The following is a 26,662-nucleotide window of genomic DNA, read 5'->3' as shown; positions in this document are numbered from 1 at the left end:
TAAGTGATAGGTGCACTGCTGCTGAACAGGCCCAGTGTTTGATAGCTGTCCACAGAGTGAAAGGTTACCATTTCAAGCGTCACTGCACAAAGGTCTTATTTGTTATTCTGTGAATGTGGTTTATAACAATAGAGTACAGCAGTGGTGAATTATGATTGATGGAGAGGCATTGTCGCTCTTCCGTATCAGACACTGAATGCCTCTGCGCCATTTCAATCATGTGTTATCTTTCGTGTGGAAATAGTTGATTTCCGAGTTTTGTGATTAAACCTTTATATTTTGTAACGATAATATATGGTAGGAAGACATCCAGATGAATTTGATAAAACTACGGACTGATTTTTGCTCTTCTATATGAATTTATATAATCTAATATATTCATGTTTCTACATTTTTTAAATATGTACAGCTGTTCTTCCAAATGTGATCCAGTTAGAGCAGCAGAGACAGCGGTGGATGTGTTGAGCTGATGTTGATCCCTGTAATTTAGTGTCATTGAGTGGGCTAATCCCCTCAGAGACTGCAGGCCAGGGCTTCAGCTCATCGGCACAGTCAAGGAGTGGAGTTTCAGTGCACGCACACACGCACGCACGCACGCACGCACGCACACACACACACACACACACACACACACACACACACACACACACACACACACACACACACCTTTACCGTCCCCCTTAGCATCGGCATATTGGGCCATCTCAGTGCCAGGTGTCACTCGGTTGCTGTTGATGCAGGGAACATTAGATCCTCTGTAGTCAGTGAAGTGAGATTCTAATTGTGTCTACAGAGGCTATGTTTTTAATGTCTGTATTTCAGGTCTTGGATGCAAGAGTGTTAAGAGCGAAGTCGAGGAAGTACTGCAGAGAGGATGATGATATCGAGGTGTGTAAATTGAATGTGGAGATGGAGCCGTGTGTGTGTGCAGTACGGCTGATAGGGCTCCCCCTCGCTCAGCACTTCCACTATTTAATTGCATGAAAGGGAAGCAGAGGAGATTGCAGGAGCCTGGTGGTGTGAGCGAAGAGAATGGATTTAGAATGTATTAGTATTGGCAGCAAGGCGCCGGCGGTGGGAGGCTGCCCCAGGCCCGAGGCCCTTCATGGAAGTGCAGGTGAGCTGTGCCACCTCCAGCCTTGGCAGCCCCCTCCCCGGTATTCCTTCATTATCACACTTGCCTGACTGAAAGGCCCTTCTAACTGCACTGGGCCCACACATGGAGCAGCTCTGAGTCGTCCCCTTATCTTGATGTTTACAGGGAACAGCGATTTGCCACACGCCCTGCTCCAGCCGGACCCCACTGTTCCACTTCTTTAACTGTGATTGGGGGCCCTGCTTTCCTAATATCTCCACCTAAGGGGCCACCTTAGTTGGGAGGGCTTGATATTTCCTGAGCCTGAAAAAATGGTGCAAATCACCCCTGGAGTCTTAAACCATGAGAAATTGTTTGATAGTAATGCTGCTGATATCCTGAAACGTCTATACCCCTTTCTACACAATAGGTGATATTGTTGACAACCACCCATAGTGATTGAAGCCATTGTCCCATGCCGATCTTACCTCATAGGCATTTCCATGCAGTGAATGTCTTTGTGTAACTGCATCACTGTAATGTATCCCCTCTATAGTCCGCGGTGGATGGAGAAGGCCTTTACTTCATCCCCTCTGAAACTCTCTGTTAACTGAGCCGCTTGTCAAACAGCTGATAGCTGACTGATGTTTTCTGTTTTAACACCCTCTAACCATGGTATGATGTAACCCAGAGAAACCTATCCTCTTCTTGCTGGCATTGTTTGTCAGATATGCATGAATTTAGGTCATCTATGGCTTAGACAGTAAAATTCCATAACATATTATTGGATCTTCCGCAAACACAGTTTGACAAATACTCCCCCCATTCCCAGACATAAGCAGCGATCTTCTACACTAGTATAGTAGCAGCTCTACCCCCTTGCATGAACCCTCCCCTCAGGATGTCTGTATGCTAAAGGGGCACTAACACTGTGAATAAGATTAGTCTGCCTCCAAGTGTACAACATGCTTACGCCACTTGACTTTGAATCAGTACTGATTTGGAGCATTGCTGGATTGTTGCGGGGAATAATGCTCTGGCTGGGTTTATGCAATTGCTGTTATGGGGAGCCCGGCCTCGTCTGCATGCATGTTTTTTAGGCGGGAGCGGCGTTTTGGATAAAGCTGTAAGCTGCTTATGGCCGTGGAGAGAGGTGATTACAGGGCCCACCTCCATAAGACTGACTGGGAGGCTCCGAGGCAAGTTTTAGGTCAGTGGTGCCATGGCTCCACTCCACCACGCCTCCAGAGTGCCATTCTGCCACATTCTGCCAATGTGCCGCTCAGCCATTTCCTCTCTTGGTCCCGTAACAAGTCCCACCCTGTTACATAGCCTATTCTGTAAGCATGGATTAACACTTCCGCGGGCTTGCAGGGATAGTTTCACTTTATCATGATTGTTACGCTAAATACTGTATGCGAGTGCTGCTTTATTTATATTCTCTTCAAACTGATATTGTTTGCTTAATCACCAAGAGAGACAATGGGTTGCTTAATAGCTGTATCAAACATTATGACACCATTTGGGAGTTGTTTTGACAGTGAATATACATTAAACTACGCACAATACTGTATATCTACTGGTTGTTGTGGCGCTATACAATAGCTGCCCACTCCTCCTAGTACTAAACTCTTGGTACTAGGATGTGTTAAATGTAGAGAACACATTTCACTGTGTGTGCTGTGCTCTGTGACCATTAAAGAGGGTTTCATCCCTCCCAATTCTTCTTCTATTTTACCTGTAGCCATTTTTCCTATTGTGGCACTGCAGGCACTGCTCTGGTACTTCTTGTCTGCCTCTGAGTCTGAGTTCTTCCTTCAGGGACAGAGATAGAGAATGCCTTTCTGTATTTCCTGCCTTTAGGAAGTGTAGCCTAGGGATTTACTTTCACTGACCCTGCTGTAAACATTGTGGGAAAGCAACTGGAGTGTAATCTTATGTACTGTGGGATCAGAATAGGGGAGCAGAGTTACTAACATGGTCACAATAAAGGACTGCCACAGCACCTGCGAAGCACCAGACAAAAAATAATGAACACCTGAGCAGATTGGAGGCAACTCAATTAACGTCACTGACACTGCCAGTCAGAACATAAAGGCAGGTACACAGCTTCTGTTGCCCTTTTGTTTCCAAACAAAAGGTTCCCTCGTGTATTCAGCCAAGAGTAGGGCAGTCTTTATGAAATGCTATACAAATAATGATTCATTGTTTACTCTAAATAGGCCTGTGTTTTTCATCTGATATCACACTCTGTGTATAAGCTATTTTCTATTAAGTTGGAAGGGACTTTGGTAACAGAAATACCCATTTCCAGTTGCTCAATAGTCAAGTGAGTACAAGGAAATTGAAACTGACTAAATATCGTTATCAGCGGATAACAGAGGGGAATTCCCAAAGGATAAACAATATTAGCATTTGATGTAGATTTTATTTCTAATTTCTATCTGCATATTAAATTGCACAATACAGTAATATATCTCACTACAAAATACATTACAATATCTTATTTGTCTCCAATAATTCAGATGTACAAAGGCTACACTTTATAACCAATCAAAGAATACTCTGCTCTCAATTGTGGGATTCTATCTTACATACAGTATATCCACTCTAATGTCTTATAATCTGGACCTTTTGTGTTGTGTTGTTTTCCAGGAAGAATCCTCAACAGGTTTTCGAAGGACATCGGTTACCTGGACTCTCTGCTCCCATGGACGTTTGTGGACTTTATCCAGGTGAGTCTCACCTCGGCAGGTTTGGTCGCTGGCGCTGCAGCATGGGAAGGCCATTTCATGCCTGGCTAAACCTGCTTTGTGGTCCGGGTCCCCTAATCTGGAAACAATTACTGTAGGATTACCCGCCAGCGCGGCCCAGCGCCTGCACAGATTTAATAAAAGTGTGCACATAGGCTGAGGGCGTGGCTCCCACAGTGTGACACAACAGAAGCGGCATCTTCAGAGAATGTGTTTGGGGAGTAAGCAAGTGATTGGGAGAGAGAAAGGTACCAAAGAGGAAATAAAGGCTGCAGGATGATGGGGATGATGGGGAGAAAAACAGTGGGTATGCGGGGAGGGGGGTGACGAGGATGATGAGTTGAGTGGCAAAGAGAAGAAGTGTGAGCAGCAGGCGTGCGATGTGTTCGCAGGAGTGAACCTGGAAGCGTGGTAGAGAGGAAAGGGGGACAGGTCAGTTGGAACAGATCCAGAGTGGGACTTCACCTACAGTACTGCTCTACAGTCTTCTGGCCTGGTAGCCAAGGGCCACCCTGGTGCATAACCAGGTAAGGTTACCAAATGCCACCCTGCCACCGTGACAGCCATCTCCCACGAAAGCCTGCGGAGATGAGCCAGCTCATGCACCTAGCACCACAAAGACGGGAATGTTCGCTGCACAATTCGAGGTAGAGGAGCAGGCGTGGCTCTTTGGTTAGGGCCAAAGAATAGAACAAAGGCGTGCTGAAAACGAATCCCCCCTCCACAATGCCTGAGTGATGTTTGTGGCAGATACCCATCTCACAGTAGACAAAAGCCATCTTAAATGCTGAAAGCACAAAAGATCATATGCACAAAAGCTTTTTGTCTGCTATAGTTTCCCTCATTTTGATAATAAGCTGAATAATGGCTGGGGTAAAATAATAAGTTTGCAGAAGGCGCATAGCTCCTGAAATGAAAACAGTGAAAGTAGCGTATGTCATAATACAGACTTGTATTGCACATATGTACTCACTGTACTTCAAGTATGACTTGAACAGTATAAGATATTACCTGCTTGTTCTTGGAATATAAGAGACATTACTATGTTGTAGTGCATTGTAGTGAAGAATAGCTTTTAGTAACTTAAGGGCAAACTTTCAATCAGACAGGATGTTCTGATTGTTTCTGCTGGTCTTTTTGTGGTGAGTAAGTGGGAAGTGATTGTGACTTGGGACAAAGGTGGCATCCTTTCAACAGAATACAGCAGTTTGTACTGCTTTCTGCTATTGTTTGCAGGTGTCTTTCATGGAGCGGTCTTTAATGCTTTCAGGAAGGACGATTTTCACTCTTTTTATCAAAGTATTAGCCGTGCAGAAAAGCTGCTGATCCTGACTATTGTTGCTCATTCGCAGAGGGACATTTCCCCATAGTCATTGTTTAAATGGTTGTCAGGGGGGAATAAAGTGAAACTTCATAAACAATGCCCTAACTGGTTTATCTTTCTCTATGGGGAGATGCCGCTTCTGTGCAGGGATTTGCACCAGAGCCTCCACCTTTTTGGTGGAGTAAGGCCTTCAGCCTCTCAACACTGCCCCGCCTGACAAGGGGATTCCCTCTAGCTGGGTGAACCTGGTTACACCCCATAACCCTATTTTTTTCACAGGTCTCATTTAGTAGTAATTTGGTGTATGGAGGAAAAGGCTTTTTCTCTTTTTCTCTTTATGGTCATGGGACAAAGACAGAAATGTCAATTAAAAACACCTCTGGCTTCGGGGACTGCCTGCTTTTGTGTAGACTTGACCTTTAAATCCTGGGTTGCCATTATTTTCACAGAGGGGTCAGAGGAGGAGGGCAAGACAATAAGGGGTGAGTTCAGGGGTCTTTCAGTGAAGGATTTTGTGTGAAGGCTCTTGACCAAGTCACAACACTTACTGTGAGGTCCATAGCTACTTTCACAGTTGTTCGTAACCATCCACGCAAATTCAGTTTGTCAGCATGTGTATGTAAGACACCAGCTGAAAGCTACTCTCATTTAAGTGGGACTTAGCCTGGTCTGTGCATTGTGTATGGCATATAAACATGCATAAACAGTAGCTCATAAATCAATTGTACAGCAGTAAAACCTAGTCATCTCGAGAAAAGATATAACACTTTATAGTGCGTGTGAGAAGAAGAGGTAGTGCGTGGTATACAGACACAAACCTAGCACACACAAACACACAGCAAAGGTGGCTATTGTCTAAAAACACTGGCGGGTGGATCGCTGTGTGAGTCTGTATATTGTGGCACATTGTGTGTCAGGCCTTTTCAGGGGCTTTGTGGGATATGAGAACTGCTGACGTAACCGTGAGTGCTGTAGGATGGGATTTCACTTGCTTTCTCTGGTTCTTTACCACGCGGGTGACAGAAGAAGTGAAGAATGCTCTGGCTCCAGGCGTTACACAGGTTAGCCTGAGAAACACAGAAGATGGTCCTGTGCAGAAATATATACATGTAGGCTGTAAATCCCCCTTTGACCATTGTTTAATGACATTGCAATCGTCTCCATGCAGTGCACAAGTAAAACAACTGTGACACAGAAAGGGGATAAGCCTAAAGAGGAACTATGTTAATTATTCTATGTACTTATTTGTCAAATTAGATTGTTTTGATTACACCACAAAACAGCATTGTGTTTTTGTCTGCTTATGGGTGTGTCCAACCAGCCACTCAGAAATACCACACATGGTCATTTGATGGCGAGCATTGGCCAGCAATATAGCATTCAATGTGGGTATGTGTGGTCTCCCATGATGCTGCGGTCCAGCACCTCAGCTTCTCTGACTCAGACATACAGGGTGCTTTGAGCCTGGGAACTTAACAAACAAAGTCCCATCTACTAATCTACACTCTCACCTCATGTCAATATGACAAACCTAATGAATTCTCTGCATTCTGCCAAGTACTTTTGTTTTGGTGAATTGCTGTTTCTTTGCACATTTGAAAATGTTTTTGTGTTGTTTTAACAGAGAGAGAGAAAAGAGCAGTGGCTGAATGAATGCATTTGCTGGACACAAGTGATTTATAGTTGAGAGAAAGGGAGAGAGAGTGAGTGAGTGAGAGACCGCATTTCAAAGCCTTTCTCTTATTTCCAAAATGGGGTTGGAAATCAGCAGCTTGACTGAGCCCAAATAAGTGACTTCTTTTACCTTTTCACAGCACACAAAGGCCTAATCCTAGGACTACTTGAGCCACCAATGTAGACAGCGACTGAGACCACCACAGTATGTGTCAGACCCTCCTCACCACACACAAAACACATTGACTGCAGCTTTATGAAGTGAAAATGGCCCAGAAAGGGAAAATGTGAGGGAGGTTTCCACAGTCATTTCTCCCGAAGAAAGGGCATGGCATCTGGGCATTTAATGCTAAAATAAAGCCCAAAGACAGAGTAGAATGGATTGGGTCTCTTCTTTTGTTCCAGAGCCCGAGTGGAACAGCCCTTTTTTGTTTCAGTACCACTGACCCCTGCAACTTATTGTGCAGCTCTGTCAGGGAAAAGTGTGGAGAGAAAAAAAATTCCAGCGATGACAGAGGACTTCTTTTGAGGAATTTTCTTTGCAATGCTTCCCCCTCATTTCCTGTTTTGTTTGCTCTCTTTTTTGTTTCACAGTGGCAAATATTGCACACAGTCAGTAAATAAAGGGAGGATGAATAAGGCGTTGTAAAAAGCATACTGATTCTTTGTGTCCGGAGGGATGTTTAATTAAAGGCAAGTGTTTATTTTCTGCTGCCGAACAACAGTCGCTATCATTGCCGAACACAAATATAGCAATTAACTTCAATTTTCTGCATTTTCTTGGACATCAAAGAGCTGATAGAATCATTGAGAAAATAAAGCAATTAAGGTCAGCAGATATCTCAATGGTCTTTGGACACAGCAGTGCGCCCACTGTGCTCGAATGACTGAATCACATGCGTGCAGAAGCTTTCTTTTCTTGCTTAAGAGCAATTAGCGCTAATTCTTTATTTAAACATTTTGTACACAAAACCTTTCATCCTTTTATCCACTTTTATGTGCAGCGGGATGTGGCTTTGGGAGTTTTCTGTTCCTGTGTGGTTTCATAAGAGATATGGATGTGGTCCGAGGGGGTGAGGTGTACGCTTGTTGGATCACTTATCTGAGTCATCTGTGTGTAGTGTGGGTGGGGGGCCACGGTGTTCCTGATGCGGACATGATAAGCGGCAGACCACGCAAATGGGTCACATCAAACGGGGCCCTGACGACAGAGGGCCCTGGGGAGCAGGAGGAGGCAAGACTCCTATCTTAGGGTTCCTGTTCCTCCTCTGTTGCCTCAGATGACCCCACTGTCAGATAAGCCTGTTTCGGACCACCGTGGCCCCTCACTGAAATGGGCCCAATTATAATTTAAATAACCCAATCTGCAAACCTGAATGAGCAGTGTCGCTGTGTCACCAAAGAGCAGCAGGAGAGTGAAAGAAAAACAGTTCATTTGATAAGACATTTGTTCAGTTAATATTTGATCCCCTCAAGGGAAGGCTGGATAACATGCAGTAATGGCTCGTGTGTCACCATCTCACTTTGCAGTCTGGTAGCCTTCCATCAAGGCTAAGATTGAAACTTATGTACTGTGAAATTCTTGGGATCAGTTGTGCTCAGTAGCCTCCACTCACTGTTTGATTGTGTGGGCTCCACTACAGCAATGGTTAGACTAGTAATACCCTCTTATCGGAACTGCAAATGGAATTGAGTAGCTTTTCATCAGGAAACTACACTGAAAGTGATCATGCCTAAATGTGTGCTTAAGTGGCAGATAACATCCGTAATTAAGGTGCTAAATTAAATTTTCATCTCTCTGGGCTAGTCTGACACCAATGAAGGTAACAGCACGATCTTAATCTCCACGTCTTAGGATTCATCTTTTAGGATGTGTTTAATTTCAGGGTGTGAGGTTTCAGTTTTATCATGTACTGTATCAATCAAATATGAAATATGTAACACAGTATACCTTTCAGTTAAGAAGAAACCGTGTCTTAAATGTTCACTGGTGGAAGGAGTATTTCCTTCATTAATTTAAGAAACAAATATTCTTCACAAAGTAAACAAACAAACAAACAAACAAACAAACTTGAAAGATCTGCATTACATATCCTAGTCAATTAAAAGCATGGAAATACTATCAGGAAGATGTAGGCCCCTTAGTATCAAAAGTACAACTACTACCACATGACCAATGTGACTGATATGTTATTGCTATTATATACAAATATAAAACAAGTTGTAAAAAAACATTTGCCAGTAAAATGTACTAAAGCAGAAGTATATAATTGCTTAAAATGGAAACACTTAAGATGATATACAGTATACTTAAGCAATAGCTCACGACAGGTCGTGGTATATGCTCATTATATCACAGCTAAGGGGCGTGGTTCGGCCCGACGCGAAGCGGAGGGTCGACAACTGCAAGCAACTGCAAGCAGTTTGCTTTTCAGCCCAACGGTATACTGTTTTTCTCAGACGTGGAGGGATACTGATTTGTTGTGAAAAGTAACTTACAATTCTACCCGTGGTATACGCTCAGTATATCACGGCTAAGAACCAATCAGATTGCTTGATTTGACTTGTCCGTTTTATAATATCATATATATATCTGTTGATTCCCCAGTCCCAAGTTCATCATTAAAGTATCAATCTATATATCTATCCATCTAAAAGTATAAGGACCACAAAATTCACTGTACAATGGAGAATATTAACCACAGGTGGGCTTTGGTAATAATTTCTATATAATCATATTGATGTTTTTATCAGATTCCGTTTCTAAACAAAGTGCTTTGGTGTCGTCACACTCACTGCCTCCTATCCTGCTCAGGCAGCTCTGGTATCCTGGTCTAGATGTGTCACAGAGCCATTAACGTGGGTGATGAGTCACTGTGTTGTTGAGGGCTGTGTGGTTAGAGTGTGATGTATCAGACACCCACAGTGTGGTTCCCAGAGCCCTCTGCCAGTCACTGTGGCCCGGGCTGTTGGCTGGCTGCTCTGCCAGGGAGGCTTAAAGGCCAGAAGTGTTGAAGGGAGGGCCCAAGGGAGCCAGGGATATGAGCTGCAGTGGCCAAGTGGTAAATTCTCACCTGCTACTAAGTGAGAATTAGCGCTGTGGTCGTTTTCCTTTCACACTGTGAGTCACATAACCTCAGTCCCACAACCTGCTGTTACCTTTCTGTGTATCTGTGATGGTCTCACACTCATACAACTGAAAGAGTTTATCTTGTTTAGCCTAAATAAATAGTTTTGCTTCCCTGGTGGTAGCCACCACAGCAGCAGTGGAGCTGTTGACTCTGTTGCTGTTTGTTTAGTATTGTTCTCCTTTCTATTTATCTTTCTGTCCCAGGTATTTCTCCAAGTCATTGGAGTGATTGCAGTAGCTGCCATCATCATCCCCTGGATCCTTGTTCCTGTTGCTCCACTTCTTGCTGGCTTCCTGTTTCTGCGATGCTACTTCCTTCAGACCTCCAGAGACATCAAGCGCCTAGAGTCTACCAGTAATTCTTTTTTTTTTTGGTGGTGGGGTGGGCATGTCCATTTGTGGTAAGAGACAAAAGCCGACTGCAGGAATGCTAATAGACCATTGAAGAAAGCCATGGTCATTAGCATAAAGGCTAAAGGTGGCGGCGGCCTATGGCTCGGCCACACGCAGTTTCCTCAAGAGACGGGAGTTCATGACATCACATACAATGGGAAAAATGCCAAGTGGGCATGACTAGGCCATTGCGGGCTTTAGTTCGTCTATTTTATTCTGGGCTGAGAGCCCAAATGCACATTGGCCAACAGGTTCCATCATCTTAAAGAACAAAAGTTCTAATAAAAAGCCCAGAGGAAACATTTAGGTTTTGTCTATGGTTTTGTGAGCCTAACAAATAGAAACAAAAGACCACTCTATTGCAACCTTTCTCTAAATCAAAACTCTTTGACATGAGGGGCGTTTTAAATGTGTTTATGACGCAGTTCGTGTTTTGCAATTTATAACCAGCTCATATTTTCTTTGTCTACGCCTTCTGAAGGAGAAAATATTAAGAAGAGAACCTTAAAAACACCAAGTAGATTATAATATAATAACTTAATTAGAAATACCGTTTATCACAACACAGAAGCAGTCAGTTATAAAAGCATGATGAATTAATGAAAATATGTTTTATGTTTTTAGTATATAATAGTCAATGCATTTGTGTTGGAAAAGGTTGTTGTTGAATATAGATAGTTGATTTTACAGATGCATGTTTGTTTAAAAGCTAAAACATGTGGTACGTATATATATATATATTATCTTTCCTAGCTCGGAGCCCCGTATTCTCCCACCTTTCTTCATCTCTCCAAGGCCTGAGCACCATTCGTGCCTTCAAAATTCAGGAGAGGTTTCAGCAAATGTTTGATGAATATCAAGATCTTCACTCTGGTGAGAATAAAACATTTCATCATACCTATAGAAAGCCATTCATACTAATTATGGTTATTATTTGTATGTATCAGCAATATTTAGCGATTTAGAGATTACATTGTGTGTATATTTTCAACAGAGGCCTGGTTCTTATTCCTGACCACTTCTCGCTGGTTTGCCGTGCGTCTTGATGGAATTTGCTCAATTTTTGTGAGCATCACTGCTTTTGGCTGCATTTACCTCAGGGATGGTACTGTATGGGTTTTGATAAACAACGAGACATTATTATTTACATGTGAGTCTTTATTAGTGAAACTGTAATGATAAGTGACTGCATGACTGTGTGACTGCATGTTTGCTTTTTTTTTCTCTGATACTACAGGATTAGAACCGGGTGCAGTTGGTCTGGCTTTATCTTATGCAGTGACACTTACAGGCATGTTCCAGTGGGGTGTCAGACAGAGTGCAGAGATCGAGAACATGGTGAGAACTTTGAACTGCAGGTTATATTTTCAGTGGATCATTTTCAGTGGATCATGTAATGGAATTTTTTTGTATTATTCCCAACATTTAACAAACAAATCACAATACAAGTTCTTGACCCATAAATTCAAAATGGCCGATCAAACCAAGGGGTGACCAAAATCACATATTACCACCTAAAGTTCAATCATAGCAAAACAAGAAAGATAATATTTCAGTATAGATATTCTAACGATCAAACAAAAGAGGGAACATAAAACTAATACAAACTGATACAACTAAAATAAATTACCAATATATCTCATCTAGAAAATCCCCCCTATGATGTGACAGCCACTTGGTACATTCTGATTGGCCACTTCCTGTATTTAAGTGTTCTGATTTAAGTGGTGAATCTTTCCCTCCGGCCTACCAAGATGTCCAGCAACAACCAGCAATGGCATTCTTAGCATTGGTAACTCAAAGAATATAAATGAGAACTCAACTAAAGACTAGTGATAGCGAGATGAAGCCTTATGAAGCTTTGAAGCTTTCCAGCTTTCCAGCCAATTGGTTCGCAAAAGGATTCATCTCATGAGGCTTCATCATGGGCTTCATCGGAACACAAACCCCCCTGTTGGCCAAAGTGTGTAAAACAGGCAGATTTGACATCTCAATAGTGTGCTGTATCTCATACCGAGTTCCGAATGAGTAAAGCCTTAGAATAACTCTAAACAATGAACATTAAATCATATTTTCATGTTAACAATATTGTATTTATTCCAGTTTAATGATTGTGATTGAAAAGCCTAAGGAGGCTGGTAAACATTGCAAAGAGGGATTTGTATGCCTTAATAATATTCGTAAACTTAACCATGTTGTAGCCTGAGAAAGGCTAAACCATATCAAAGAATACATTTATTAACTACATTATCTCATTTAGCTGTAGCTTTTATAAACAACAAAAAAGACGTATTGAACAGTCGTTGAACCAGGGACCCTGCGGTTGATTGTCAACTGCTTTCCAGCTGAGCCACAGCACACGCACTGAATCCATCTGAAAAAATGGAATACTATGTATTCCTGTATTTATTCATTTATTTATTTATTCATGTTTTTATTCCTACATTTATTTATGCTTTTATTTATTTATACTTATGACATGTTCCGACCTCTATATAAGTGAGGGTTTGAGCTCTCTTAATTCCATCGTGTCACCGGGCCCGGGTGCAAGTCAGGAAGCGTAATATTTATATGGTTCTTATTATACATCCATGGGTAATATGAGCGTTGTGATTCAACCGATCTAAAGCACTTTCTGAAGCAGTCACGTGGTATTGAGGGGTCAGCGAGGTTTCGTTTGTCATCGGTGACGTCACTGGCCCAAAACGATACAAGCCTCGATACAAGCTTCACAAAAAGCTTCGGGGATTACTCGACACACACTCCGAAGCCTCGGCGCCAGGGTCGGCTCTAGAACAAATCGAATGGGGGGGGCAATCATTTACCAAGGGGGGGCACACACTGCCGTCAACAACCAACACACAAACACCAACGCAACTTCAATTTAAAAAAACATGCTGTAAAGCCTATTGTCTTTCACACACATTGCAGGGGTGTAGTGCTATTTTCTAGCGTACCTATGACCTGTGCATGCATGCACGGTTGTGGCACAACCACTAAAACAGAAACATATGGACATAGGCCACCATATAAAAAGTGTGCAAATGTATTTAGTATCCTATCCATGTGAACATGTTTTAGGTGGGGGTGGACCTAACCTCCTCTAGGAGGGTCTGGGGGCATGCTCCCCCGGGAAGATTATTTTTAAAATATTGAAGTTAAACGCATCAATCTGGTGCACTTTGAGAGCAAAATTAAGAGATCTATGGTTAGCCTACATCTCTCAGCATCCATATGAAACAGAACACAGATTTACTTTTTCTTTATGGATATGTTACTAATCACTCCCCTTTTAAACTGTATTCTTGTGTTACTGTCCTATAGTATTTCATACCCGTTTTTCATTTATTCTCTTATTTTATTAATTACTATCGGCTAATGATCATATAAATGTGTTCCTCGCAAATACTTGTTTACATAAATGGTGACCAAACCGTTTGAGACCCACTGAGATAACTTACACTAAAGTGAACTATCTAAACACTGAGAGAGTCCTTACCTCACTGAGCTGAGGTTATACAATCCTCTCAGTCTGACAGGAGAGGACTCTCCTCCACCTTGGTGTAGAAACAGCTCTTTATATCCGTTAGCATAGCTAGCTAACCAGATGCTAACAACAACATTCCACGTTACCGCTCGCGCACTCACAAAATGCGATCGTGCCACACACACACACAGAGCCGAGCTTGAATGAAACACAGAGACCCAGAAGTAGGCTACTTGTACTGTACTGTATATCATATTATTTTCGATGGCTTTACTGTATAATCAGTGTAACAGATGAACAGATTGCCACCGGCTTTCATCTAAACACACAGCCACGTAATAACAAAACAAAAGTCGGGGGTCATTGGTCAAGCAACACACCAATCAGAGAGCAGCAGTGAGCACACCTCATACTGTGTTTTATATTTGTATTCTTTATTTCTGATGTATTTCACACAAAAAACCTTTAGTGGAAACGTTTTCACTTATATGATAAAAAAAAAAACGGCAAAGTGGCAAGGCTTTCCACCCTGCGTTGGGGGGGCACAGTGACTCATTTGGGGGGGCATGGCCCGCGAATGACTCCCCATGACGCCGACCCTGCTCGGCGCAATACGTAACATCACTACCAAAGACCAACTTGAGTATGAGGTGGGTTAGCTTAAGTGCCTACACTATAAATAAAAGCTAACATAAACTATCATGTATGGAACAAAAGCTGTGTCTCACAATGCATCTGTTTGCTGATGTGTGTGTATAAGGTGCATGACACATTCAATAAGGAGAAAAGTATCTTCTAAACTTTAAAAAACTAAGCTGTATACAGGAGGGTTACAAACAATTGAATCTGCTGTGTGGCAGTAGGTGTTGCATTGTGGGAAATGAAGGATAATTTGGACTACAAGTCAACACATCTCAGCCTCTGCTGTTTTAATTTTGGCCAGTCCCTTTTTAAATCTATGGAAGGGCAATTCTATGAATGGAGTACTACTTTATAATACGTATTCACTGGTTGAATATGATTATTTTGAGACTCAAGAAATGCCAGCAGGGTGTCAAGTTTACAGTTTTTTGTTTAAAATGTAGGTTTTCTGAATCTGAAGTACTGCTATGGTTTATTGTTTCAAAGGAGCAAAATGTATTTAATAGAAATATGTCTTTACAACTGCAGTCTTCTGTATTTTGACACGTTTTGTGCTAATCATTGCCTTATTTTGTATAGATGACATCAGTGGAGAGAGTGGTTGAGTATGCAGAGCTGGAGAGTGAAGCACCCTGGGAGACGGAGAAACAGCCTCCGCATGATTGGCCAGAGGCAGGCTCCATCACCTTTGACAGAGTGAACTTCTCTTACAGTGCCAGCGAGCGTTTGGTCCTAAAGAACCTGACTGTCGTCTTCCCATCCAGAGAAAAGGTTCTTGTCTTTATTCCCACCTGTGCAAGCTTACTGGTGTGCACAGCCCATGACTTAGATTGATATGCAGCTAGTGTAGAAGGCGTGATGTGATTCTTTTTATGTGGCATTATTTTCAAATCAATTATTAAAAGGACACCATATTGTACTGCTGAATCTTCAGGACTATACCATTTGTGATTCATGGAATACATATCATGTAATTAAGACTGTTCAAGTGGATCCATTTGTTCTCAATTTGCATTTTGAGCTACCTGACGGTGACAACTGTTTATTCACTATAAGAGAGAGGAGAGGCCGAGGGAGAGGGGCGAGGGAGGAGAGAGAGGGAAGCGGAGGGAGATGGTTGAGGATGATTGAAACTGTGTTTAATGCAGGGGGTGTATTTTGCATGGCTATGGTTGGCCAGGGCGGCTGATTTCACAATGGATGGGTTGATAAGTGTGTAGAGGCCCTGGCTCTGACAGCCCATGGGAGGGATCTCTGCCACATGCCATGGGGGGGAAAGGCTTTGTGCATCCTGACAGTTCCTCTGACACCCTTTCCCAAGAAAACCTACAGTACAAGATCCATCCACTCCGGCCATCATTAGTCACAAGATGTACATAATCATATAAAACCAAACAACTAAATGCAACACCTCAGTTGACCTCCCATCATTGAGCGAGAATCGGATTAGTAGGAACATATTGCTCATTTAAAAAAAATCAAGTGTGCACAGTCCTCGTTTACATTTGTACTATGCTAAAGACAATATTATGTAATTTCCACTAAGGTTTCTAAAGTGCTGATCTGAAATAAGATAACACCGTTGTTTGATGAATGTTAAGGAAAGTGTGACCGACCAGTTCTGAACCATTTTCAAAGCCATGTTGAGACGGTTCTTTTAAGACAGTCATTATTCTTATTTGGTTATACTTTGAAAATATTTGTTTTAATTCTCTTTCAATTAGGAATTAATTGTATATCCTTGATGAAAGGGTATACATGCCTCTTGCTTTGTTGTCAACGTTTTTTTTCTTCCTCTTAAACATTCAAACAGTCTTTTCCAGTTCTTACTCAAGTAGCTAATATTGGGCATGCTCACTCTATGGCTTGGCTTACTGGGAAAGTTAAGGGAGTCCTTCATGTTAATATTAACACCTGTGTATTTTCTGCTCTAAAAGTAAACATGTCTGCCATACAGTAAAACGGTCAGTCATTGAGTATGTTCAATTATTTTTGTTAAATACACTATTAGTTCAATAAACACCTTATTTGTTTAGGTTTGGAGATATTGCACATCATTTGAGAGGATGTAAGCGAGTATATGGCTATAGTCATGGGCCATCCTCCATTTGCTATGCCCTTGCACCGATTTGTGTTAGCATAATGTTAGCAACTTTGTTTTCCTTAAAAATGGCTTAATTAGACAGAGATGGAGTTGTGGCCGGCCAGGTACGGGCAGATGGCTCTTCCTGTGGTCCCTGTGGCATGAGAGCAATTCAATTCAAGCCCAGTAATATTAAAACGAGGTCACTTCCTCCTCCAGCAACTTTATGCAACAGTTTATAGAGAGCAAAAACTTTCATTTGAGAATATTTCTTTATAAAAAACAAACTTACAAAGAGCTTTAGAATTTGAAAGAATCATAAACGTCTCAATACATGTAATGCTTTATAGACCATGAACCTGTATGTTGACTAGCAGAGTGAATACTCTTCTGCTGAGAAAGGATGACCCAATGTGTGTAGCTCCCATTCAGCAGCTCCTTCTGTGAGTCAGTGGTTGCAACAATGTTTTGTTTAGACTATTTTCCCTTTGAAAACATTCCTTTCAAACCTTTGTTAATACTAAATATCCAAATCTTTTTATCCTTGCTACCTGGGTGAAACGCATATGTCTGGGTTCTAAGATGTTTGTGTGTGTAGGATATTTTGGCACTCTGGTGAAGCCTTTTCAAATCATTCTTCCGCAATACCCCTTTTCTGTTAAACACGGAGGTTGCTTGTGCTGTTAGCAGTTCAATCATGTCTGTACACTCTTTGCTGCAGCTTTTTCATAAGAGATATCTGGTATTTTCTGTTTTCTGATTTTACAAACTTTATTTGCCATTTGCTCAGGCACACATGTTAAAGGTAATTGGAATACTCAGAGATTAGTCATACTAATAATAGGAATACAACAATACAAAGTAATAAGAGATTCACAATATATTTACATGACAATAATTATGTACACAGCAGGTAATATTATTCACAGAGAGGATTCTGTAAAGTTGTTTTTCTTTTCGTCTCAAGGATTTTGAGGTCAATTGTAAAGAGATGGTGTTCACGTCTGCACTCGGCTTGTATACTTCTCGATCGGGTGACTTTTACAGTACATAAAACACACATACAAAAGATCGGTAGCCTATAACATTTTTATAGCCTTGTTTAATTACTTTACTTGTAATCATAAAACTTGAGTTAAAATTACTGCACATTTGACGAAAATAGAGAAATTAGCATGTACTGCATGAAACTATACTACATTTACTACATGGGAGGTGTGTGGCGCAGTGGATAGAGCATTGGTGTTCGGATCAGGGGGTCACAGGTTCAAACCCCACTGCAGTCAGCATGTCGTTGTGTCCCTGGGCAAGACACTTCACCTCAAATTGCTCCTGTGTGGATTTTACACAGTATTGAGTATGTAAGTCGCTTTGGATAAAAGCGTCTAACAAGTAACATGTAATGTAATGTAATTTACTACTTAAACATGCAAAAGGTCTGAAACAAGATGATAGTAGATGGTACTCCTGCTCATAAAACAGCAAAGATAAGGACATCAATTTAGTTTTTAAAGTGTATTGATGTTTTCATATTATTTATTTTTTATCTCCGAACAATAATAGTGATTCTATTATACTTAGACATAGGAGTTGCTTCCTCAGTGATATTGAACAAAAAGAATATGTATAATTATTAGCCCAAAAGAGCAGAAAAAGTGGCTTGTGAATACACGTTTTCTTTCAGATTTAAATATATATATAAATGTTGTAATTTTTCCACTGCAGGTTGGCATCGTTGGACGCACTGGTGCTGGTAAAAGCTCCCTGATCTCCGCTTTGTTCCGGCTGGCAGAACCCGAGGGACGAATAATGATTGATGGCTTTCTGACTTCTGAGATTGGCCTGCACACCCTGCGCCAGAAAATGTCCATCATTCCACAGGTGCCGTTTTAACATTGGCCGTGACAGTACATATCAGTGGAGAAATGTAATAAAAAAATATATACGGTATATATGGTTAGAACCACCCCAGAATGCAACTTTCAGCATGGAATAATAATGCATATAATGTATTTGTCCTTTCCTTAAACTAATGGAGTTTTACTTGACATATATGGTCTTTTTTTATTCTTCTTGATTGAGAATTTTTTATATATATGCCTGGCTTTTAAAAAGCTAGAACAAGTGAGGAAATGTACAGTCGTCTCTCAGGGGATTTCTGAAAGTGAGACAAACGGATGCCTTGAGACAGTTTAACTTTATTTCCGCTTGTTGAAACTGATACGGCATTAAGAAAATGCCAGCCTGCGGGTGAGTGTCAGCAGAGTGGAGGGAGGGGAGAAGACTCCCACGGCCTGTACTGTGAAGAGAGCAGTTCCCCATCCCTGACAGAGGATTAGCCCTCTACCCCCCAAACATGGGAAAGCTGCTTAGAAGAAGTCTCCCCCATCCTCACAGTCAGAGTCCCCTTGTACACCGTCACTTAGCCCAAGTCTCAAACATTTCCAGGGTGCAGCCAAGATGCCCTAAAACAGTTTCATTAATGCTTTTTTTTTTTGGATTTGATAGGTTTCTGGCATTGCTTCTTCTTCAGATAAAGTTTAACTTCCCAGTGTAAAGTAGGTTGAGATGGATGTGATGCGAGTTTGATGAGATTTTGTTTACTCTTTCCTTCTCTCCTAGAGGGAGAGAGTTGTACAAAGTGGCAGGTTGCAAGTCAGAATGTAAACTTCATGCTCATCCGTATCACATACAGGATGGCATTTCCATTATATGAAGTAAGGTTTTTCAGTATCATTCTCTTAGTTTTACAAACGTATAAAGTCTCTCGGATTTACACAAATCCATCTGAAAGCCTTTTTATTTTCCTGCGAGACGTCAGAGATAACGTGATATTCAGTCAGCCTTTCACTTGGAAGAAAATCTTGATATAACTTGCTATTTTCCTTACCTTTTCATGTGGGACTTTGAGTGTGAAACTGTATGTATACTATACATTGCCAGTGAGTTTCATTATTTGCCACTGATTTTATTATGATAAGCTTTTATTAGCATATGGCATTAAAAAAGGATCCATTTCAGTTTCTATTGAATTCTCAGGAATGACTGAGTAAAAATGAATTCTGTGGCAAACAGAGGGCTTAGAATTGGTGGAGCACATCATCGGTCTATAGAAAGCTGTGCTTGAAATCAGTTTTTCCGACCTAACATTGAATCCTCAATTAAAGTGTGTCACAAAACTAGTTTGAATTGGGACTTCAGCTGGCTTAATGACAAGGTGGTATTTTGGTGACAGAAGGAAAAGTTCATTGGAAGTAAAGAGGTGGAACATTTTCTAAGGCGCAGGTAGCAGGGATGAAGTCCGGAAAGCTTTATTCTTTCTGCAGGGAAATTAAACAGTTAGTCCTGAGTCTTCTGACATACATGGAGGTTTGTTGAAACATGATTTGTATATAAGGGATGTATGTGTGCTGTGTGTACAATGAATGTCTCTGTGATTGTGGCTGTGACCTGTAAGAGAGCAGAGATGAAGGTGTGGATAGTGAGTCACATAAATACAAGAAGCCAGACACCTTAATGCAGCACACTTAACCTTTTAGACTCATTGTGTACTCAAACTCCTGGTCTAATCTCACAGTTGCCAGGTGAATAATTCCTATCTTGACTTTAGGTGAGATTCATAGCTTGAGTAAACTGGAGGTATTACTGTATATAGCCTTGACTGTGATGAGGATGCAGTTGAAGTTGGTCAGTTCTTGTTATGGGCAGTAGCTTGCTGCTATGCGTCACCTCTGTTGCTGTGCCATATATCATCACAGCTTTTTTCAAATAGCCATTATAACCATTTAGGTGTCATACATTCAGTTTCATGTTTCACAGCTGTTTTTGTTCACTGATAATAAAAAAAAGCTTATATGAAAAGCTTATCTAAAGCAGCTTTGTACCATGAGAGGCAAGACTGTCTCTGTATGAGGACCTGGGATAGTAAGAGGAAGTGTTCAGTAAATCACTTCAACACTGAAGCAGGATTTATGAATACATATCTGACCTGACACGAGAAGATGCCGGCTCACTCCTGTTTATCAGGTTAACCACGAACTGAGTGACATGTTAGAAAAGTGCCTTTGGACTTGTGGGCTCGTTCCTCTGTGCTGTAATAAAGAGCTTTATTTACTCTCGTAAAGATGACTGTGCGGCTAAACCTTGATACAGGTGTGTGGCTCACCATAAATACATATCTTTGACATCCTAGCTGTCTTAGATATGAAGCTGTCCTTTTCTTGAGGGTAGACAACTGATGCGATAACCCCTCCTGACAGATGCTTGTACGTTTGACAGAGTAAAGCTGTTACTTTTTGCCAGACATTTTGAGATTACCATTTCTAATACACCTACTGTATGGAAGTCTTTGTACGGTAACTAGATGGCCCTTTTTGCTCCATCTCATATATTCCGACAATGTCACACCGTTGTTATCCACCAACACTAGCGCACCAGCTCTGGTTTTCCAAGTAAAAAGATCAACTTATTGAAGCATAGTTGGCCAGAACATTGAATAGAGCTCCTGAGAGGAGCAAGCCTTTTGTGAACATCTTCCCCTCAAACATTGCCTAGCGGCGCTCTCTAAAGCTTGTCTTAACCCTTTCATACATCTTCCCCCTTGTCATTATCTTAACTGGCCACGGCCTTCTCTTTCTATATCCATCTATCCACAGGACCCAGTTCTCTTCACGGGCACCATGAGGAAGAATCTGGACCCTTTCAGGCAGCACACAGATGAGGACCTGTGGAATGCACTCCAAGAGGTACTCCAGCGTGGCTCTGAATGATTCCCCCTCGCCGGCCCAGGGGGGGATCCCTCTGTCCCCCCTGTACAATGCTGCCATTCAGCCTCCCTGCTCGCCACAAGTCATGGGGGGAAATCCCATTAGGGCCATGGGGCCCAGCTCAATGTGCGGCTTGTAACTGGGAACCATTGAAAGTGCTGGGGGAGATGTGTTTGGGCAGTCAGGCCAACCAGGATGAAGGCTCCCCCCACAGTGAAGGGCTTCAGCTCCTGGTCCTGCCTCTGAATGGGTTTGGTGGCCTGGATTAAAGCTAGAGGCTGGCCACAAGAGAGCACTGGCCAAGGTCATCAGTGGACCTGGCCCTGCATTGTGCCAGGCGGTTAATGGGTGTGTTTGGATAGCTCTTTAAAGACATCCCCACAGGAAGCCTTTATGAAGGGGTAATGAAGGGTTGGGGCTCTGCTCTCCCTCTCTGCAGGTGCAGATGAAGGCCGTGTTGGAGGACCTGCCCAATAAGCTGGAGACGATGCTGACGGAGTCCGGCTCTAACTTCAGCGTGGGCCAGAGGCAGCTGGTGTGTCTGGCCAGGGCCATCCTCCGGAAAAACCGCATCCTCATCATTGATGAGGCAACGGCTAATGTGGACCCCAGGTCAGAGGACACTCGAGTCAATAAGTGAAGGATTCTACACTTTTGTTATACAAACCCAAACTATTCATAAAACAATACATTAGTTCCAACGAATCTACAAATAAATGAATAGCACATTCAAGTAAAACATTCAAAGTCATTCGAGGGGCCACACATCCAACCCTTAGCCATTAGCAATGTTCAACCAATTGCCTGATGGGAAACGGATTATATAAAAGGAGGATATTTTGTTATTATATCATTGGAGCATACGCTTATCAATTATTTAATTATTCATTTACTTGTTCATTTGGATCCTCATTAGTCACAACTACTTTTCTTTGAGTCCACAACATCATAGGCCACACAGGGTTGAATACATCAAAATGCTACTTAGTAAGTCAAAATGTACAAATTACACATTTAATATGACTTCTAATAGGCAGAAAATGATTGTAAACCATATCAAATCTAAGTATTCCAAAAGAATAACACGAAAAATAATGTCTAATAAAACTAAACAATCTTCACAAAAGTCAAAAATAAACTGAACCTATCTTTTGTTAACTGAAGGAGCTTTTCTTTCCTTTGTTTTGTATGCCCTCTATTGCACATACCTCACTGCTGATGAGCCATTGTTCAGTGTTAAGTAAAAATCCCTGCCCAAGGGTCTGAAGGAAGAGTTTTTTTGTGCTGAGGTGTTGTGTTCCCTGCTCCTTTTTTAGAACTGACAGCCTCATCCAGCAGACTATCCGGGACAAGTTTAAGGAGTGTACCGTCCTCACCATTGCTCACAGACTCAACACTATCATTGACTGTGACAGAATACTGGTAAGTAAGAAAGCAGTACATTTCCATTGTCCAGCACTTACATCAACATTTTAAACGAAACTCTTCTCCTTCTGTTAGCAGTTATAAGAAATAATGAAATTATGAATAATGACACTTTCAGTTATTACATTTAACGATTTCCCTTCACAAACATGTTCCTTCTCATCAATTATAATAAATGTAGCTTCCATTGTGTGTCAAAGTTCAACACTGACACACGGAAACATAAACCCTATATTCACTGCCACTGAAGCATGTCAAACACACCTGAGATTCAGAGCTTACAAACACCTCCTCCCTTCATTGCAAGGAGCCTCCTGCACAATCTTTTAATTCACTTGCTCTATTTTGCAACAGCTGGCCTGATTCACCCTCACAGCGTTCCCTTTTTGAGCCTCTGCTCAGGCCACTTGATCTTTGGCCCTCTCCTTCTACTGCCCGCAGAGGTGCCAATTAGTGCCATTTGTGGCAGCATTTGTTAAGCGTCTATGGAGGACAGGGCACAACCTGGTGGCTGCTCGGTCACTGAGAGGGTTGCTGAGAAAAAGCCAAATATCACCCAGCGGGGGACTGTTTCACACCTACACTCGCGTTATATATGCCCCCAGATTGTTGCACACTCTGAGAATTGTTTTGGCCCCACCTGGATTGCATGGTCTAATCTTAAACTTTGCCATATTTAGACGCATAATGTTTCCAAAATACAAACTCCATCTCCTTGTATCCTGTCTATTATCACAGCAGCTGCAGAAGTCTCCCTTTCATACTTAATACACCCTGAAACTTGGCTTTAGTGATAACAAACTGCGCATTACCACTGTAAGGGGATGGAGCTTGTTAAAATTTGTCTGTGATATAAGTGTAGTCTTTTCCAAACTGCTTGAATTGGCACTATTCTTTGTGTGGCTTATATGGCATGTGATGACACAGAAATGATGGTAATTGACTAGAGTGTCTTAAAGGTGTGATTGTTGGATTTGACTGAGGACCACCCCTGAGCTGCTGAAACGCCAGGATAAACACATGGATAAATCACTGATCTTCAGTCTGTCAGAGTCAGCGTGCTTGACTTTCACACTGCTAACAGGACACGCTCATTGTCAGTCACCCTGTTGAGCACAAACAAGCACCAATGTTTGCTGTTGCATGAGTCACATGAAATGGATGGTTCCTATGTGCACAGACTACCGTTTCCCCCATTCATCTTGCACTGTCTGCATGCATCGCTCAGCAGGGAAACAGCTGATATGTCACTTTTCCCCAAAGTAAAGTATACGTGCAGTGATGCCCACTCACACCCAGCATTGTATGTGTGATTGCAGGTTCTAGATGCCGGCAGGATCCAGGAGTATGACGAGCCATATGTGCTGCTCCAGAACCAGGAAGGGCTCTTTTACCAGATGGTCCAACAGACAGGCAGAGCCGAGGCCGCCTCACTGCTACACACAGCCAGACAGGTAACCACACCCACCTTTGTCCCTAAATAGAGTCCAGCCGTGCCACACTAATCCCAGACTCTCCCTTTAACTCCAGTCTTCATTGCTTACCTCCAAAATGATACAGTTAAGCAGAGAAGATGTGCATTACTCTGACAATGCAAAGACACTTGATTACCATTTTAATTTAAAGTGCCTACTCGGAGCAATGCAACACCATAACATTAATTTCAAGAGAAAAATGGTTCCCTTTGTAGATTTCCATCCCCTGATTTTATCAAAGAAACTCCCCGTATAATCTTTTTCTCATAATGTAATTTTGAGATCATTTTAGAGATGATTCCAGAAAAGCAGCTTTCTTTGCAATACATCTATTTGGAAATATTGGGTTTAACTTCATCACGATTTGGGATAAACTTTCTATGGGGATTACTGTAATGGAGAATGTCCATATTTTTTCCCTGTGAAATTCATTTGTGATGTATTTCCCCTTCAGACACTGCATAGATAAGAGCTGGCTATTCATTGTTCAATTCCATTTTATGTGCATCTGTCTGGGACTTCAGATACCATATTGCAACTTCAAAAAGGTCTTTGTGAAATAAGAAAAAGTAGGCATCATTTCATTTTCTCTCTGTCCCTCGCACAAATTTATCAGCGGAACTGTATCTCCTCCGCCAGAGGAGTGAAATGAGTAAAATACTGATTTCAAAGACTCAGCACACTGTGGTATTATTTGGTATCGTCTTACCCTGTACACTGGCGGATTGGTAGTGACATTGTTCACTTACGTTTTCCTTTCTTTATTGTAGGGTGCTCTGCTTAGATCAGATTACCACAGCATCCATAACTGTCTAGCACCACTTATTAAATACTGAGATGGTCCACATGTTGTGTGTCAAGTTTCTATAGTTGTCAGTCAAGGTTTAAATACATTCAATAATCTGATATCAACCTCTAGCTCCTTTGTCCGTGTTGAAAGAGAATCCCAGAGCAGAAGGTATATCTCATGCTGAGGCCGACCTGTTTTCACCTGTTTTCCTCTTTTCCAAACTTTCTCTTATCGTTGGTCTGTCAGAGCCTCTTTGTAGTAAGAAACCATGTATTTTGTAAGCAAACACACAGGTAAAAATGAACTCAAATGGAACAAATAGTTTCAGTGATTATCTCTGATATTTTCTACCCTGAATTTCCCAGAGCTAAATAAGCCACTTTTGCATGCTTGAGCGGGTGACAAATCCCTTCACCCAGCTCTGACTGGGTCTGTCATGAATCACACCCTAAATAGATCGTAGCTTAGATTGGACTGTGTGCTTGTGTTCTGTGACACTGCTTCCCTGATGCACTTCCAGGTTTACATCAACAAAAAGCGAGTGGCAGACGTGCACTGTGCCAAGGACATCCATGTCATCTTTGAGACGTCTCTTTGACAGTTTGGAGAGTCGCTGTGGACCTCGTACTCGCCATCACTGACCAACTATTTTTCTGGATATTCTTACATTCCTTCCTGTTTACTAAAATGTATTTGGATTCCCAGTAGCTAGTGTGTAGTATGTGCTGTGTTTGATTGGCGTATTCTTTTGATATAGAACAACTAGCTGAGGCAGGGTGTGCCTTTTTATTGACAGGATTTTACTGCATGGCTGTTTATTGATTACACCCTGCTATGTTTATGTATGTGTGTTCTGGCCTCTTGGGTAGCTTCAATCCTGCACCGGTGCTCAAAAGAGTGCAGATATTGGATGTGATTATCCTGGTGCGATAAATTATTGGTGACTTAAATCATTCTTTTAAGGCACACATTGTGTAATAGGTCTGAGGCGTTTTTATTATTCAGGAAATGCTGGAAAAGACTCGGAGAATGTGAGAGGAGAGATGTTCTCAGTAATTATTGTGCCTTAATCAGACTATTGATTCTTGTTTTTAATTGCAGTTTTAATTAAGTATCCTTCCAGCACTTAAACGATAGTGGTTATATGTCTACCTCAACTCTTGACAAGAGAGAAGAGTACAATTTGAATGTAACATTTCATGTACGGGCAATCATAATGACCAACACTACACTAAGAAACGTGTGTTGAGACTATCAACTTTCCCCCTATTTTTGTAAAATAGGCTTTTGTTGCTTTTAAAGCATAGCATAGCTTAGCTGTTTCTTTGGCAGTAATAGGACGTTTAGTATGACTAGCTCCATATGTACTTACATTGTTTTCTCAGTAAATGTATTGTTTTGTTATATGTCCTATTTGATGGAGTTGCACTTTGTAGTTTAGTAGTAAATAAAAAAAATCTAAAAATAAATGTCTTCATTTTGCATTTATAAGATTTTCTTGGCTCAAAACATTCCCTCAATAACCATTTCCTTCTGCTGTTGCTCAGCCTGTGTTCAGATGTCTGAATGGTGTTTGCTTCAGTTCAGTGGTCTTGACCAAGATGCTACAAATTGGTAAGTGGTTAAGGAGAACAACCTAGTGATT

General features: G+C 41.6%; 1 protein-coding gene across 4 annotated transcripts in view; it reads left to right on the top strand.

The window, feature by feature from the left end:
* LOC117466935 (ATP-binding cassette sub-family C member 4-like) overlaps positions 1-26,460 on the top strand; it is a 37,408-nt gene extending 10,948 nt beyond the window's left edge. For 3 of the 4 annotated variants that reach the window (XM_034110450.1, XM_034110449.1, XM_034110451.1), the window contains 12 exons: positions 3,731-3,810; positions 10,161-10,311; positions 11,103-11,222; positions 11,344-11,454; positions 11,587-11,687; positions 15,058-15,249; positions 18,287-18,442; positions 21,217-21,306; positions 21,767-21,939; positions 22,644-22,749; positions 24,072-24,206; positions 25,538-26,460. In XM_034110450.1, coding sequence (XP_033966341.1) covers positions 3,731-3,810; positions 10,161-10,311; positions 11,103-11,222; positions 11,344-11,454; positions 11,587-11,687; positions 15,058-15,249; positions 18,287-18,442; positions 21,217-21,306; positions 21,767-21,939; positions 22,644-22,749; positions 24,072-24,206; positions 25,538-25,615 — 1,493 coding nt within the window. In that variant the 3' untranslated portion in view covers positions 25,616-26,460. Of the gene's footprint in view, positions 1-3,730; positions 3,811-10,160; positions 10,312-11,102; positions 11,223-11,343; positions 11,455-11,586; positions 11,688-15,057; positions 15,250-18,286; positions 18,443-21,216; positions 21,307-21,766; positions 21,940-22,643; positions 22,750-24,071; positions 24,207-25,537 lie in introns of those variants that run through there. The other variant, XM_034110452.1, reaches the window with a different exon arrangement.
* The last annotated feature ends 202 nt before the right edge of the window (positions 26,461-26,662 follow it).

This window comes from Pseudochaenichthys georgianus, chromosome 21, assembly GCF_902827115.2.
Source record: "Pseudochaenichthys georgianus chromosome 21, fPseGeo1.2, whole genome shotgun sequence".
Lineage (NCBI taxonomy): Eukaryota > Metazoa > Chordata > Actinopteri > Perciformes > Channichthyidae > Pseudochaenichthys > Pseudochaenichthys georgianus.
The sequence above is the reverse complement of the archived record's forward strand: the minus strand, read 5'-3'. Positions and strand labels throughout refer to the sequence as shown.